This window comes from Phascolarctos cinereus, unplaced genomic scaffold (assembly GCF_003287225.1).
Source record: "Phascolarctos cinereus isolate Bilbo 61053 unplaced genomic scaffold, phaCin_HiC Scaffold_2;HRSCAF=192, whole genome shotgun sequence".
NCBI lineage: Eukaryota > Metazoa > Chordata > Mammalia > Diprotodontia > Phascolarctidae > Phascolarctos > Phascolarctos cinereus.
This window is the reverse complement of record NW_027555625.1, coordinates 258,974,041-258,991,135: the sequence shown is the minus strand read 5'-3', so window position 1 is coordinate 258,991,135 and position 17,095 is coordinate 258,974,041. Positions and strand designations below refer to the sequence as shown.

Below are 17,095 nucleotides of genomic sequence, written 5' to 3'. Positions count from 1 at the left end.
CGCTCTCTCCCACAGCCTGTTTTTGTACCCTCCCCTGTAGGAGGATAGGGGTCTTTAGCAGTCCTGTAGAATTTGAGTCTTGGAAGACAGAGATCAGCATTCCCTGTAGAGCGCACATTCTGGAAGCCAGTTGGAACAGGCCTGGGGCAAGCATCTACCAAGAGCATCATGGTACTTCAGGTTATATCCTCAGCTATGGGGATGTACTACACAGACAGTACCCGTAACTTGCTCTTCTAGAAAATGCTTCAAGGTTTGCAAAACACTTTCTTCCCCACACTTCAGATGAGGAAGCCAAGGCTCAGAGAGGTTAAATTACTTTCTTACGATTACATTCATTATTCTATGCTGCCTCTGCAAATCATCTATACCTCATTAGCTGGTCCTCCTCATGGTCACTGGCATGCATGTTTGAGATGTCTGATCAAAATTAGGATTCAGCCTGTGGCTAGGGAGCAGAGCACAGCTCTGATTTTACAAATTTGTAAGTCTAATCATGAATATATGTAAGTATAATAAATTTTATAAGTATATTATATAAGAGCTATGAGGATATGGGGATCAGACACTTGTCTTACTGAACTAACTGGGCAGTAAGTCATTGGCAGACATTTCTAAATTTGAAGGGAACCAAAGCAATTACTGATACTAATTTGACCACCCAACAAGCCTTTATTAGGGGTTTTCTATGTGTCAGCCACTGTGTTAAGTAATGGAGATAGAAAGAAAAAGCCAAAAAAGCCTCCCCTCAAAGAACTTCTACTCTAAGAAGAGAAATAATATGTATATAAATGGGCACACATAAGATTCAGGGTTCGAGGTAACCTTAGGGGAGAAGGCTCTACTGGTTTGGATGGAAAGGTAGGAAGCCAGGGATTAGCATTTAGTAATAATTAACTGTCTCCTAGCTTCCCTGGCTTCCTTCAAGTCCCTGCTAAAATCCCAGCTTCTACAAGAAGCCTTTCCCAATCTCTCTTAATTCTAGTGCCCTCTCTCTGCTGTTTTTTTTTCCTATTTATCCCATATATAGCTTGTTCAAACCTAGTTGTTAATATATTGTCTTTCATTTTATCATAAGCTCCTCAAGGGCAGGAACTGTCTTTCAGCTTTCTTTGTAACCTCAGCAATGAGCACACGAACTGGTACACAGTAGGCACTTAATAAATGTTTATTGACTGACAAATTAAATGGAAAAGAAAAAAGCTTCGATTTCATTTTCTTTTTCTTTCCCCTTAATCAACCCCTTTTTATATTAAATGGCTTATCTGCCTGCCCAGCTGAGACAGAGAACTCCATCTGACAGCCAGATGACAGATTCTGACATTTTCTCAAATCTGCTCAGACTCCCTCCCTCCTCTTTCCTTGTTTCCTTCCTCCATCCTTCTCTTCTCCGCCCTCCTCCCCTCCCGTGGTGTCCCTGATTTAACTCAGGTGTTCGTAAGATTGCAGCCAAGGGACAAAGAGTATCTATGGGATTCCTGTGGTCAAATCCTCAGCTTGTCTAAGGGTTTTCCGACCTTCCTCAGAAAAGCTGGATTATGGTATTTTGACACCTAAACAGCCTTCCCACACGCAGATCTCCATATCCCATGCTCCAACACCCCTGGGTACTCATAGTGGCTTTTCTCATCAGACTATGTCTCCCACAGAGATTTCTAAGGTGCTCATAGTTGCTGGAAACAGGCAGAGAGTGAAGGGGGTTGGAGAAACAGCCGAAAACCCTCAGTTTGTGCCTCATGCATCACATTACTGCCCAGCCTTCTTTCTGCTAACCATGCCATATGAAATCTCTGATTTTCCACTAATTACAGCAATGGGGTGAATGCTAAGTAGGTTTGTCCTTAGCAGGTACGAAGTCTGCAGTGCTGAGAGAGGGGGGATGGGAAGAGCTGGTTAGCATCTGGGTTGAAAGATTTTTTCTAAGTGTTCTCTGTAATTATGTCTATTAATAAACACCAAGAAAACTTGCAGTAAGCATGTGCCTCAGCCTAGGACTGCTCTATGTTCCTTTGCTGGACACACTGACATCAGATGACCTTGTTCCAGCCCCATACCCCACCCCCTCACTGCCCCAGCCACAGAGCTGCCCATTTAAATCTCTTACACCACACCTCCCTCACTTTGCTGAGTCTGGGAAGACTCTGGGGAGATTCTGTCTGTTAACTAGAGCTTCCTTTGGGCCAGAGTGATGGCAAGAAGTCCTCAAATTTCTCCTCTTTCTTGTGTGGGTGACAGGGACTTGGGAAGGCAATGCTGGACTGGGCTTCATTATTCAAATATTTTGGAGATACCCAGTTTTCCAGAGCTAAGGCCCAGCATGCAGGCTGTGCCCTAAGCTTGGCATAACAATAATCCTTTACACTCTGGAATGATCTCACCCTCTGGCAAGATGCATTGCTTGGACCAGCACCAGGTGTTCACTGAGGAATTTAGCTCCCTCTAGTTCACAATCCCTGTTCCTTGTCTCTGACAGGTACTGTATCACAGAGCTCCGATTCTATACCCCATAAGCAAACATGACCCCCAAGACTTGAGACAATACTGTTCCCACAGGGCCCATGAGAACAGTAACTCAAGACCCAAACAATGATTATGCCCACCCCACTTGTGGCTTTTATGTATATAATACCTGCCTTTGGTCATCATGTTAAGCTGTCCTTATACTGTGGGCTTCTGTTTGCAAATATCATTTTCCTCACTCTGAAATTACTTAAACTTCTGTTTACATCCTGACTCTCCTGTCTCTAGCCTGCTCTATTTCAGCTCCAGCCATCCCCAGGTTAGAGGCTGGTTCTGGTCCAGTAGACAAATTAGGAGGCAGGAACTGGTTTTATCAAGAGCCTGGCGCTTAGGGAACCTTCTTCACACTGCAATTTCCTTTAACAACCAGCAAGAGGTAGCCAAGTGCAGCAGAGGATAGAGCAGTGGGCCTGGAGTCTGGAAGACCTAAGTTCAAATTTGACCTCAGACATTTACTGGCAGTGTGACCTGGTCTAATCATTATTTTGCTTCTATTTGCCTCAGTTTCTTCAACTGTAAGATGGGAATAATAACAGTACCTACCTCCCAAGACTATCACGAGGATCAAATTATGGTACATAGTAGGCTTTACATAAATGCTTATTTCCTCTCTCAGCGGTTGGCCTGGCCCACTCTAAGGAGAAGAAAGGCAGGATGAGGAGCTTCAATTTCAGGACACAAAGCTTAGCACCTGATGTGAGCCTGGACAGGGCTAGGGACAACATTAGGGCACTGGGGCTTCATAGCTAAAGCAAGCAGAATTGCTGACTATTCAACCTCAGAGGGACCTCAGAGGCCTTTGAGACTAAGTTGTATCTGAACAGGCTCATCCTTGTTGTGCCACAATGCTCTTCGCCCCCAGAGACAGAAAAAGACCAGTCTGTGGTGAATTGGTTCTCCAGAGGTTTCAGCAGGATGCCTTCCTAAGTGAATGTTGTGCACTGCTGTGGGGAACAGCTTTTTATTTGAATTTAATTAGGAATTGTATCCTTTTTAATCTTATCACAAGCAAAGTTGTTTTTATTATATTTTATGGTTCACAATTGCCTTATTACTTTTTAATGCCAAACCTGAATCACTGCATTGGCTGGAGGTAGGCCTGACCCACAGAACTGAGAATGATTACTTAACCTCTCAATGCACCAGACAACTCACTAAGAGGATCAATGGTGGACAAGTGGTTGATTTGCTTTAGTAAAGAAAGTTGCCTCCCTCGGAGTTTCCTTAACCAATGAAATCATAGGCCTGGGAAAAACAAACAAACCCTTTACTGTAGCCTAGCCTACATCTTTCCATCCTATTCATAAGGATATCATGTAATATTTAAGCCTGTTAATAATAATAATGAGTTAAATTCCATGGTAATATCCATGTATATTCTATCAATAGCATGACTCATTCTGGGCAAATCTGTGCTGCTTTTTAACGATCACTGCTTCCCTTTTAAATGTTCAGAAACCATCCTTTTAACAACATCTGCTAGAATTTTACCAGGAATTAAAATCCAGCCCATTGGCCGAGAGGTTGAAGAATCAGTCCAGTTCTTTGTCTTTATGTGTCTCTAACTCTGTCTCTGCCTCTGTCTCTCTTTCTGTCCTCTCCCCACCACCTCATTCCCTCCCTCTGTCCTGTCCCTCCAGACCTAAAGCATTTATCCTCTAAATCCACCTCGAGCCAGTCCTGATACCATCCAATTCCTTCCTGTCCCTCTCTTCCCCTACATGCTATTCACTGAATCAGTTGCTTCCCCAGTTAAGAAGGATGAGGTGCTTCTATTGACTGAGGACTTGAAAAGTCACTCTTATAGAATATTAGAATCTGGAGGTACCTGAAAAGCTCCTTAGATCAACCTTCTCATTTCTGGTGAGGAAATCAGTACCTGGAGATCAATTTAACCTCTTGTGATTGAAAGATCACATGGCCAGATGAAGACAAAGCCATGATAAGGACCCTGCTCAGTGTTTTTAACCAAACCCTCATGGGCAAAAAGCATCTATCCTCCTAAGAAGAGCAGCTGCCTATAGACCAGATGAAATGATATTTAGATCACAAACGAAATGGGTCCAATATCTTTTTTTTTTAACACAGCTCCATTCTTTGGGGAGAACTCCATCCTCTCTTTCCTTGTCCCCTGTCACACACACACACACACACACACACACACACACACACACACACACAGCAAGCTGAGGAGAATTGCAAAGGTGGGGGGGAAAGCAGCACTTACAATGATCATTTGACAGACATGCCCTCGGCAGAGTTCTGAGTATGAAGAGTAATGCATGTACACCACCCAGCTGCCTACAAAGATGCCCAGCCATGCCAGGAAGAGGTATTTCACCTTGATGCCAGGTAGACGATTCTGTAAGAAGAAAAAAAGGGCATTTTTAATAGACAAAACTATAGTCAATTCTTTATTATGTGGTTGTAGATACCTTATTTAGAATCAGAGCTAAGTTCTCCTCCCTCACAAACTCCCAGATAGCTACTACCCCTTCCCATCAGGGAAATAATCTATAATGTGCTAGACTTTTCCTATCAGAGAAATTTTTTTCTTTGTGGGGAGAGGAAGATTGGCTTGCCCTTGATGGAAATGAAAAAGAAGGACCTTTAGGATTGGATTGTCATTTGGAATCAGCTTCAGATCCTCTCTGCTACAGTAACTAGGGCAAACTGAGCTTGCTAGTTTTTTCTCTGTGTAAAGGTAGTGGGTATTCACTTACTAGACTCCCTCCTCCCATCCCAATACATGAAGCCTGAGGGAATTATATCATGACCCAACTGGAAGCTAATTCCAGTCTCCAAATGCAAATCACTGCATGTCATTGTGGGTCAGCCTTATCCCAGAAACTTTGTCCTAGACTGATGCCTGCCAAAGGGAGAATCTAATTACACAGAGGGCTTGTCAAATGGAAAAGCCTCAGACTTTCTTGGACTGAAAGACTTCAAACGCCTAAAAAAAAACCCACCTCTGTTCTCCCAGCAGCACCTGGCCAAAATATCACATTCTGATCATACCTGGGGCCTGGGCTTCCCCTCACAGGGCTAGGGAACATCAGCTCCTTGACCTACCACTGAGCGCTACCTGTTTTTCTGATAAACATAGAGCTTGGCTTCCCTGCCAATCACTGGCCTGATCTCTAAATCCTAAAGATGCATAAATGACAGGAGCAGATGGAAGAAAAAAGCAAGATGATGTCACCCAAAACATGATCCACCCCTGAATGCAAGGTTCCCTAAATCACATTTTGAGGAAGGCAGTATGACTTGATAGCCAGCATGGGGTGGCCTGAAATCTGGTTTCTACTTTCATTTCCCCTCATTAGACTCTACCTGTCAAAGGCAGAATGAGACAGTTGAGGGAAGGAGGTAAGACATCTGACTTCAAGCCCTATGTGACCTTGTACAAGTCCCTTAACCTTCTCTGTGGGGGGAGTTGAATCACTGACTCCTCCTCCACTCCTTTTTGGGGGAATTGAGTTATCCATGCCAGAGGTTGAAATTCAACATCTGTGGGGATGTAGGAGATTGTAGATACAGGGCGTGTGTGCCCAGGGGCCCTGAGGGAAAGGTGCTAGGTAAATCCCTAGCTGTATTATTTTCAGCTTCAGGGAGGATGTTAGCAGTCAAACCCACCCACCGCCTCAGCACAGGCAAACATACGTGTAGGTTACAGAGGCAGTGTGTGCCACCAACAGACAATGGCAAAAGGTGGCCTGTGCTGAGTACCTTTGTTTGAAGATTCTCCGAATGCCACTAGGATTCAATGCACAGCTTTAATTGTTGTCCACAGCCCCACCATCTCCATGAATACTAACTTCTGTTTCCCCATGATTCTGTCCTCTCAAAAAAACAGGAAAGCAAAAAATACAGAGGCTTAGGGGGTTAGTGATCCGTGTGTGTGTGTGTGTGTGTGTGTGTGTGTGTAAGCTACAATCCGATTTTCAATTAACTAAAAAAATTAGCTGACAGGGTGGAGGGGGGAGCTAAGTGCCCGCAGTTTCACAATGTCTAAGAATTTTAGATGCTGCTTATATTTATACTTTCTATCCAGTGGCATGCTGGTAAATGCTTAACAACTGGCTCTGAGGGGGAGGGGATTGTATAGCCAACATACGTTTAAACCTTATCTCCATTATTAACATTTTCTCTGTGGCTTTCTTAAATCTGAGCAATCGACCTACCAATAAATCAAGCCCTGATCTGTAGCATTTGTCTGTTTCCACAGAGTAAATGCTTGCACTGAAAATTTAACAATCAGCTTTGAAAAGCCTCTACAAGCTGCTTACAACACATCACTGCTTCTATCCTTTCTCACTATGTAAAGAATCGGATTTTCTGTCAAGAGTCAAGGTCTTTTGATTACATCAGAAGACAGAAATGTAGCAGTTTCCATTTCCCCAAAGTAGATATTTCCTCTTTGAGGACATTCCCACTAAGGGATACATACAGTTTATCCAGTATGTATCTTATTTGCATGTAGCTCTTTGCATGTTGTCTCCCCCATTAGACTATGAACTCCTTGAAAACAGGGACTGTTTCTGTCTTTCTTTGCATCCTCAGGATTTAGCAAAGTGCCTGACAGATAATAGGTACTTCATAAATGCTCAGTGACTTGACTTAACTTTTTTGAACTTCTACAGTATTTTAGATGAAAGGAGGAAAGAGCCCTTGACTAGGAAGAGAAGACATAGGTTTTGGTCCTGGCTCTACCGCTATCCTCCCATCGGACCTCAGAGAAGCCATTTTTCTTCTTTGAGCCTCAGTTTCCCTGACTATAAAATGAAGGGGTTAGATTCAATTAACTAACACTATAACTCATAGTTGGTTAGTGAACAAAATGCTCTGCCCATGAAGTCAAATAAATTATGGGGAAAATCTATGGGAAGCTGGGGGTGGGATGAGAGTCTTAAAAAGATATTATATGGAGGGAAAAAGGTTCCTTTTACTTCTGTTTTCAGTGGCTCTTACTGATGTCAGAATCTGGGAGAAATGGCCCACAATGCAAGACACATCTTAACAGACTAATAGCCTGGGTCAAAGAGAATCTGAATCTTTACAGATAAGCACAATGGCAAGCAGGGTTTGATTGACATCAAAGTGGCAGAGCTTTTAGAGGACTAGGACAGTTCTCAACTTTATGCTCCACCCCCTCTAAAACCAGCCTCTTATTGTGCATTCACAGACACTAGGTGAATGCCTATTAAACAAATGAATGCAGTTCGGGAGGTTTAAGGAAACTGACCAAGGAGAAAGGAGCTAAGCTAACCCTCCTTCTCCCATGATTATTGAGAACAGTGCCAGGGAGGAACAAGATATGAAGCAAGGAATGGAAAGGGGTGGCTAATGATCCAAAGGAGAGAAAAGCCAGCCATTTCATTAGCAAGCAGGCTTTCTTCCAAGAAAAGTGGCAAGAACCCCAGTGCTGCTGAGATTCACACCCATCCTAGGTCAGAGACTCACACAGGCTAGATCTGCACGCTTCCTCCTGGGTGGGCCAGAGAGAGGCCTGGCATTCAGGCCCTGGTGGTGGTCAGAGCCCCAAAGGAAATAAGGGGAATTTAGCATGCGTGGCTTGTAGCTTCTTCAAAGACACACGTGGGTGTTCCTGAGGGTTCCTGCTTGTACCTCTTGCCTCTGTTGTGGAGTGACTTAGTATTAGGTGAGTGTTCAGTTTGCAGCCAGCCATAAAGGAGCATTTGTAACTGGGTAAAGGGATGGGGGTGGGGGAGTGTGGCTGTTTTCTCATACCATCTAACTGTATTTCCTGGCAGCTGGTCTCTTCTCTATCTTTCGCCACAGCTCTACTCCACCTGTCAGGCTAAGCACAGACCTGTCTGCCTTCTCAGTTTTGAAATGCTAAGGCAGGACTTGAGCATGGGGAGGAGTGAAAGGGTAGGGGGCTGCCCAGTCTGATGCTCTTGTATTTTCCTTATCTGCTTGTTTTTCCAGGTAGACAAGTAGCTCTAGCTGACTCTCTTGTATCCCCAAGGCCTCTTCCTGACAGCTTGCCCTCAGTCTTTCATTATGCAGGGAAAGACTGAGTTAATTAGGCTTAGCCTAGGATAATCAGCCTGCCAAGCCTTTCCTCCTCCCCCAGCCCTACTGGCACTGAGGTGACACCAGCCTGGGAACACATTCCTGTTGCCTCAAACAGGAGGACCAGGGAAGCCAATGTCCAAAGTGGTAGAAAACTACAAGGTTTTGACTCCTCCAAAGTCCTTGCTTCATTGGTAGCCTGAGACTATGCAGATTCATATCCAGTATATTCAACTTTCCTCCCAGTGAACAAGATGAGCAGGCAGGTCCTCAGAGCAATGCAAACAGAACTCTGTTCTTCCTGCAGCCTCACCTACTGGGGTGAGACTGGAGGTGGAAATACCAAAGAGATAAAGAAGCACACCAACCCACGTGCCAAGAGAGCTCCTCTCCGTGCCATTCACGCTGCACGGTTGGCAACTCAGAGGCTGACAGAAATCAAAGGAATCAGAAATGGGCGATTGAAATTGCCTCACCGGCTCTCAGAGCTCGGAGGCTCTTCTACTCCTCATCTGCCTAAGTGAAGTGTACTGGTGCTTACCCAGTCCCGGGCACAGCATGAGGCCTTTAAATGCCCATCAACATCAGTGCCCTCTTCACCCTCTTTGACCTAGAGAAGTTTCATCTGCTCTTGAAACCTGGAGCTGGAGTGGGTTTTGGCTGCTGTGCTAAGTAGGTGCGAAGTGTTCCTGTATTTCTAGTCTTTTGACATGTTATTCCCTTCCATTTGCTCTATAGGGCAGCAGCTATGATGGTCTTGTTGGTTTTTGCATATACCAATTCATCTCTTCACTCAATGCCTTTTAGTTCATTGTCTGTGCCTCGACCTGGCTCTCCCTCCTCACAACCAATTCTTAGAATCCCTGGCTTTCTTCAAGACTCTTACACCACCCTATGCAGTAGGCTTTTCCAGGTCCCCCCAGCTGCCTGCCTCTCTAAGTGAACTTCCACAAACTCCTTATGTACCTTGTGTTGCTGTTGCTGTTCAGTCATTCCAGATGTGTCTGACTCTTGGTGACACCATTCTTGGCAAAGATACTGACGTGATTTGTCATTTCCTTCTCTAGCTTGTTTTACAGATGAGGATACTGAGGCAAACTGGGTTCAGTGAATTGCCCAGGGTAACATAGCTATTAGGTGACTGAGGCTGAATGTGAACTCAGGTCTTTTTGACTCCAAGCTGGGCCCTCTATCCATCGTTCAACCTAGCTGGTCACATACCTTCGTAGACCAGGTTATGTGCATGCTGCCTTCCCCATTAGAATATGAGCTCCTTGAGAGCAGGGGCTGTTTTTCTACTTTTTCTTCATATCTCCAGTGCTTAGCACAGTGCCTGACACATAGTGGGTGCTTAATAAATGCTTGTTGATTTATGAACCCAGCTTAGATGTACACATGTCATTTTTTCAATGGAAAATCTTCAAAGATACAGGGGTGCAGAATGAGGCATTCATTTTTCACATGACCAATATGAAATCTTGTTTTGCTTGTCTGAATATTTGTTACAAATCTTTGATTTTTCTTTTCTTTCAGTTAGGAGGTGGTAGGAGAGATAGGGAAGGTATGGATAGGGTACCCCCTCCAAAAATAAAGTAGAAAGAAAACAGAAGGAAAGTCATAAAGAATCACTGGCAAAGCAGGATGGCTTTGGAAGTTACATATTGAATTTATTATATACTTGAAAGAAAGGTAATCTCTATCTAATAGAGATTTACAATTTCATGTATAAGCCTCTCCTTCTGCTTCTATACTATGGTGTATATTAGAATGCACACTTTATTTGATGTTAGCTGTTCAGAATAAAAAACAATAAATTTTTTTAAAAGCCTTCACCCATATCTACCCTCTCCCCAGCACATGGGGGTCTGGAGCACAAAAGAGGGTCCCCTGATCCCACTATACCTCTGCCCTCTTCTCTTCCCTAAAAGGAGAAGCAGAGGAAATGTGTATGCCAGGAAGGTTTGCTGGTCAGAATCATTCCTGCATGGGGTACTTCCCCATGGTCTTGCCCCTAAAGGGTTAATGCTGTTCAAATTCTCTCTCCCTTCAACCCTTCCCCCACCTAGTAAGAAGGGAAGCAATATGATATCAGTCAGACTTGTGAAATTATACAAAACATATTAGATTGATCTTTATCATTGCAACTGACCTATGGCCAATGTCTCTCCCACAACCCTGCCTAGCTGGGTTGATTTCTGGCTATTTGGTTGTCACAAGGATTCAAACAATAAAAAATCAGAAAGCCTTAACTTCTTTTTGTGGGAAAGCAGTAAATTTCAGAGGATGTTTGTCTTATTTCTTGTGTATTCTGCCTATTTAAAGCACCAGGTCCCTGCAACACACAATTCACCTCTCTGTCAAACTTCTGGTAAATGGGACATATCTCCTCAATTTCTGTGCTTTACATACCTCATAATTAATCATTTCCTTTCTCTTCTTCCTCACTCATCAAGGTAGACTTGAACTCAGCCTTTAGGAACAAAAGTGCCCAAATGACAGCAGTTATTTTTCTGTTCCCTCCTGCTTCGCTTCAGAGAGTCTGTTCTTTCAATGCCACTCACAAGCTAAGCCAGAGGGAAAGGAAGAATCAAAGCTTCCAATTGTACTTGCTTGTACTAAGGGTCCATGCTCCTGCCCGGATGAAATGTAACATAGGTTCCCTTTTTAAAACAAGGAAGAAGGGAAGGCAGAAGAGCAAGTATGAGAGAGGCAGGGGGCATCTCTTGCAAACCTAGAGAACTCTAGGCTGCCAATGAATAGTTGTGCCCTTTACGCAGCCAGGGAAAGGTATCTGACCTGGCAAAGGGCAACATTTCCATCTTGGCCTGAGGCATCCTTTCCATCAGCTAGCTATTCGTATCCAGAATCTACCTTCTAGGTGAGGGACAGCAGAACTAGTCTGTGTGATGGCTTGCCCTCCTCCTTGGCCTGAGGAAGAATCATGGCTGGGGTGGGGCTGGACAAACGGCAAGGCTACACAGCTTGGAAGAAGGCAGGGGGTATGAAGATTTTGCCATGGATGGAGAGTGGAGCAGAAAGGAGTATGGAATGTACCTTCCTTATTTCCCCTTCCTGAAAGGAATGAGAACAAACAACTTTGGCCATACCCAATCTCCCGAGAGATACCAACTTGGGGGAGGGGGTGGGCGGGTTGGGAAGGTGGAGAACTAAGGATATCCTATGGTTGATTGATGACTTTCTCCTTTGCACGGCATACACGCCATAGAATGGCCCCAAGAAATAAAATGAAAGTAGCCCATCTGACGGTCCCTTCCCAGCTGTAACGACCCTTCCCCAGCTGTAACGACCCTTCCCCCTATGCCCAGATCCGACCCCCCGACTTGGGAACCGGCCAACTACCCTTCCCCCCCTCCCAAACTTCTGGCCACCGGCGTCCCCCTCTTGCCCCCTCTTGTCCCCTCTTGCCTGGCCTTACCTGCAAGCCCTTGGTCAGTGGGCAGAAGAGAACCAGGTGCACCAGACGCCGCAACCTCCTCATCCTGGCAGGGACTGGGGCGCAATGCCCGACGACGGAGGCAAGGAAGAGGCAACAAGAAGGCACAGAGAACCCCGGGAGCTGCCCACAGCTGGCCTGGGAGGCTCCGCTCGGCCCTAGGACTTGGATACGGGAGAGGGGCTCGGTGCACTTCGCCTCCTTTCTTTTGGCTGGACTGCTACCTTTCTGGGTTCCCCTCGCTCTAGAGAGCCCCCCTAGGGGCGGGTGCCTTCAGCCCCGGCTGGAGCTGACAGCCCCCAAACTCCGGCGCCCCCGCTCCCTCTCCATCCCGGCCGCCAGCCGGGGCCGCAGCGGGCACAGAGCACAAGCTGGCCGAGGCAAGAGCCCGAGCCGCCCCGCAGCCCGGAGCGACGTCCCCCGCTCCCCCACGGCTGCTGCAGTGCCGCTCGCCAGTCACCGGCTCAACCACGCCGGCCCCCTCCCCGCCTCCGCATCCGAGCCGTTCAGCCTGCCCGCTGGCCTCTAGAGCGGGCGCACGCCGCCGGCTCGGGCCGCGAGAAGCGGGGAGAGGCAGGCTGCTGCTGTTGCTACTGCAGGGGGATGGATGCTCCGACTCCCCGGAGCTTTCCAGCCGCCTGAGCCGGGCGCAGCGCTCCTGTTAAAGGGGAAGGCGTTTGGCCGCCAGGACTTTTTGACTGCCGACCGAAAGGGGATAGTGGGGTTGGGGCCAGGGGAGTTGTCTGGAGGGAGCGGGATGGGGCAGGGATTTACCTATCTGCTTTTAAACCAAGCTTCACACTCCCTTGGTTGCCTAGGCTGCAGAGGCCTCCTCCTCCTATCCCCACGAGTTTTGATTTTGGGGGTTGTCAACGTGAAAGATCAAATAGCCCTGACCTTTTCACAGGACACTTATGACATGTCAAAGGCATATGGTGTAAGCCTCCTTCCTTCCCAGTTTAAGGGTAGGTTTAAGGAAGTAGGGAAATGTCAAGCATTAGCATTGGATCCTCGCCCCGCCTCTCCCCTCCTCCCTACCCCCCCATCATATCTAGTGGCTTTCCCCCAATCCCCTCTTCTGAGCAGCTTCTACCACCAGTGTGTTGTGAATGGATACTATCAAGCAAGAGAATTACATAAATATGAGCAATTAGTAATGACATTAGTAGCTCATTGCATGACACAAAGGAAAGAGCCCCGCGTTTGGTGTCCAAGGACCGGCGTTCCATTTAGGTTCTTACGCTACCTACTCCAGATCCTTCCTGACAAGTGTGTCTCTTCTAGCCTGGGTAAAAGGAAAACAAATAATGATTTACCTCTGTATTTATTTTTACAAAGTGCTCGCTCCCTGGCAGATTAGCTCGTTTGATCTTCACTACAATCCCACGGTTAGATAATGCAAGTATTATTAGCCCCCTTTTGCAGATAGGAAAACAAAAGACTCCAAAAGTTTAACTGATTTGCTCTTTTCGTTATTAAGAAAGCAGAGCCTGAAATCTTTGCACTGTATCACAAGGTTTCTGCAGGGATGAAGAAGCAAGTGGGAGATACAGGGGAATCCCAAAGGCAGATTAACAGTTTGGGGCCAAGAGAAGGAGATCAAAAAAGCTTCTCTGGAAAACCCCATTCCACCCCTCCTCTCTAGGGGCCTCCCTAAACAGGAGGATTTTTTCTAACTCGGTAATTGACCAAGCAGGCTGCCCAGAAACGGCAAACCACTCCAGCATCTTTGCCAAGAAAACCCCACTGGGGTCATGAAGAGTCAGACACAATAGGAAGGACTAAACAACAACAACGAAGGTGCTGGACACCACTGGCACATTTCTGTTCCTCCCTCCATGCCTTATGCCTGCTGTTCAAATCTTAATGGATGTGACTCTGTCCTTGGGCTAAGCTGTAAAAGAGAGGCTGCATCATAGGCCGCAGGCTACGGGGCTGGATTCTGTCTCACTTCTCCATCTTTCCCTGACCCTGCCATCCTCAGTGCTTTCCAGTTTCTCTGCCTTTCTGGAGGGCATCTCAATTTCTTCCTGGTCTACTTGACAGGCCAGCAAGGGCTTGTGTCCTCTAGAGACCTGGATTCCATGATAATGCTGCAGGTGAAAGGCAGGCTTGCTCCAATCTTATCCATCACTTTGGTTTTAGCTTGTATCCAAGAAAGAGATTGCTATTCCTAACTCATTACCATTAGTTGTGGATGACACCCTCTCCCAATTCCCTTTGGCCTATTTTTTAAAAAATCAAATGGTCAGAAAAATTTTAAAGATACACACCCACAGTCCATATTTATTGGGGGGGGGAGCAGAGAGATGTTGAGAGTGTTAATAGGATCATATCATATCGATTATTATGAAAATCATAATTCCATAAGAAGAGGAAAAAGGAGAGCAGGGTAGAGGTAGAAGAAAAAGTTTAAATAAAGACAGGCTGCTTCCAGGCTTTGGGAAACCCCCTTGTAACAAGGAAGTTCTATGGGTTCTCTTTTGTTTTCAAAAGACCTCTTAGAGATATGTGCTCTGACTAATATAACATTCTCTGCTTCAACAGTCCAGTTTTCCCAAGGGTTAAGACCCATTCCCATTGTAATCAAGTGCAGCAAAGCCTTTACATTAAGAGTCCCATTTGGTTCTGGAGCAGCTTTTGATTTCTTAGGTCAAGGAATTCCTCAGGCGAAGAATTTGGGCATTTCCTTTCTTCACCAACCCATTCTTCTATGTAGTCTATTTTCTGCTGGCAACGAGCTGTTTGATTCAGTAAAGGTGACACCACATAGCTGGAGTGCATGATTGGGCCCTTCCAGGTCTAGAAGCAGTGGACTAGCCTGATGTGCGTGCTGGTGTCTATAACATGAAAAAAGCTTGTGGTATTTTTCTGTTCTCCATGGTAAGGACATACATAGTATTCCCTATCATTCCCTAGCATGAAAATATCATAGTATATAGCATGGAGGTGCCTGGTACATAGTAGGCACTTAATAAATGCTTATTATTGAGTCACTGAATAACAGAGGTTCAAATTCTGGCTCTGCTTAGGGATAGAGGGCTGACCTGGAGCCAGGGAGATTCATCTTTCTGAGTTTAAATCTGGCCTTAGACACTTACTAACTGTATGACCCTGGGCAAGTCACTTAACCCTGTTTGTCTCAGTTTCCTCATCTGTAAAATGATCTGGAGAAAAAAATGACAAACTACTCCAGTAACTTTGCCAAAAAAAACCCAAAAAAACCCAGAACTAGATGGGGTCATGAAGAGTAGGACATAATTGAATGACAAGTCTGCGTCTTACTTAGCTGTGTGGTCTAGAGTCAATTACTTAAGCTCTCTAAGATTTGTCATCCTCTTTCGTAGAAGTAAAGAGATATGGAGGAAGGAAGGAACAGATGATCTTTAAGGCCTCTTCCAGCTTTGAATCCTATGACTACTGTGGAAACATATTTAAAACCTCCTTTTTAGTTTCTTTAGAAATATTAAGAAATACTATTTTCCTTTAAAGCCTTTTCCATCCTTAAAAAGGTGATTGATAGATTCAAGATATGAAAGGCTATTTTTTTTCAGGCAACTGGGGTTAAGTGACTTGCCCAGGGTCACACAGCTAGTAAGTGTCAAGTGTTTGGTCTGAGGTCAGATTTGAACTCAGGTCATCCTGACTTGAAGGCCTGTGCTCTATCCACTTCAATACCTAGCTGCCCCCAAGGCTTTTCTTAGGGACATAGATTAAGAGTAATAACCAAATTCAATTCATGTGGTGTTCAACTGAGACCTTTCCTACCCATCTGAAGGACTAGTGCTAGAACCCATCCTTCTACATTGAGAAAGAATTAATAGAGAAAAAAGGGAGAAGGTCCCTCCAGGAATGTATTGTCTTTCAGTTTCAGTTGTGTCTGACTCTTTGTGACCCCATTTGGGGTTTTCTTGGCAAAGATACTGGCGTTGTTTACCATTTCCTTCTCTAGCTCATTTCACAGATGAGGAAACTGAGGCAAACAGGGTTAAGTGACTTGCCCAGGATCATATAACAACTAGTAAGTGTCTGAGACCAGATTTGAACCCAGAAAGATGAGACTTCCTGACTCCATGCCTGGCACTCTATCCACTGTGCCACCTAGCAGCAGCAGGAATATAGGGAAGTAGGAACAGGATTGTGACTTGGTTTCTCAATTCTGGAATGTTAACTCAGACTGTATTTTAAAATATCTGATCCTTATTCAAGATTCCTATTATTACCTGAAATCTTCTTGGGGCAGACAGTCATATAAGTGGTATAGAAGGATTATGCAAGTTTGGACATCCCTTTCTCCAAACTAAAAATGGCTTGGATATAGATTCACATGAAATAAAACTGACAGACCTGAGCTTAAATCACAGAGTACATTATTAATATTAATATTTTTTCTTTGACACAATCAATAGCAAACTACTGATGTGGAGCACTTAGGTAGAGACTGACAATTTTTTTTTCCAATCAGCACAATGACAAGAAAAATGAAGCAGGATCTGAAAGGGTTTCTGGACTTTTTGATGGTGGTAATATGTTTCCTTACTCTTTAGAGGAGCATTCTGTTTGGTTCAGGAAACTGCTTATCTTGAGCCTGGGTTCCTGGCTTAGTGGCAGGGCCCAATGAGTTGGCTCTACTCTGAGGATCATGCTGATAAGTTTCCTTCAAGTCCAGAGCCAAAACTTTTAAAGTTCAGGAGATGTGAGACCCTTTGTCTTTTCTCCCAGCTGAAATCACCCACCGATTTAATTGGGTAGAAATGGTGAGAAAAGATGAAGAAGGGGTAGAAGGGAAGATAAGCACCTTTTCTGTGGGAAGTGCCTGACTTTTCTGTTACTTGAATACTTGTCCTCCCCACCTCCACCCCACCCCCACCTTAGATCATAAACTCTTTGAGAGTAGGGTCTGCATGGATTCCATCTTTGTGTCTCCCCTGTGCCTTCCTCTCTAGTATGTGCTTACTAATTGTTCATTAAACTGAATTCTAAAGACTACATTTTTTCTTTTGTGGTGGAAATTGAATTAACCTCTAGTTAAAGCCAAAAGTTACAACTAAAAACTAACCTTGTTTCCGTTCTCCTTTTCTC

General features: G+C 45.0%; 1 protein-coding gene across 1 annotated transcript in view; it reads right to left on the bottom strand.

Annotated features, from left to right (window-relative positions):
* The window catches only part of DIPK1B (divergent protein kinase domain 1B), a 47,181-nt gene extending 34,215 nt beyond the window's left edge, over positions 1–12,966 (bottom strand). Inside the window, 2 exon segments of the mRNA XM_020981910.2 lie at positions 4,748–4,882; positions 11,996–12,966. Coding sequence (XP_020837569.1) covers positions 4,748–4,882; positions 11,996–12,058 — 198 coding nt within the window. The 5' untranslated portion in view covers positions 12,059–12,966.
* Between the last annotated feature and the right edge of the window lie 4,129 nt (positions 12,967–17,095).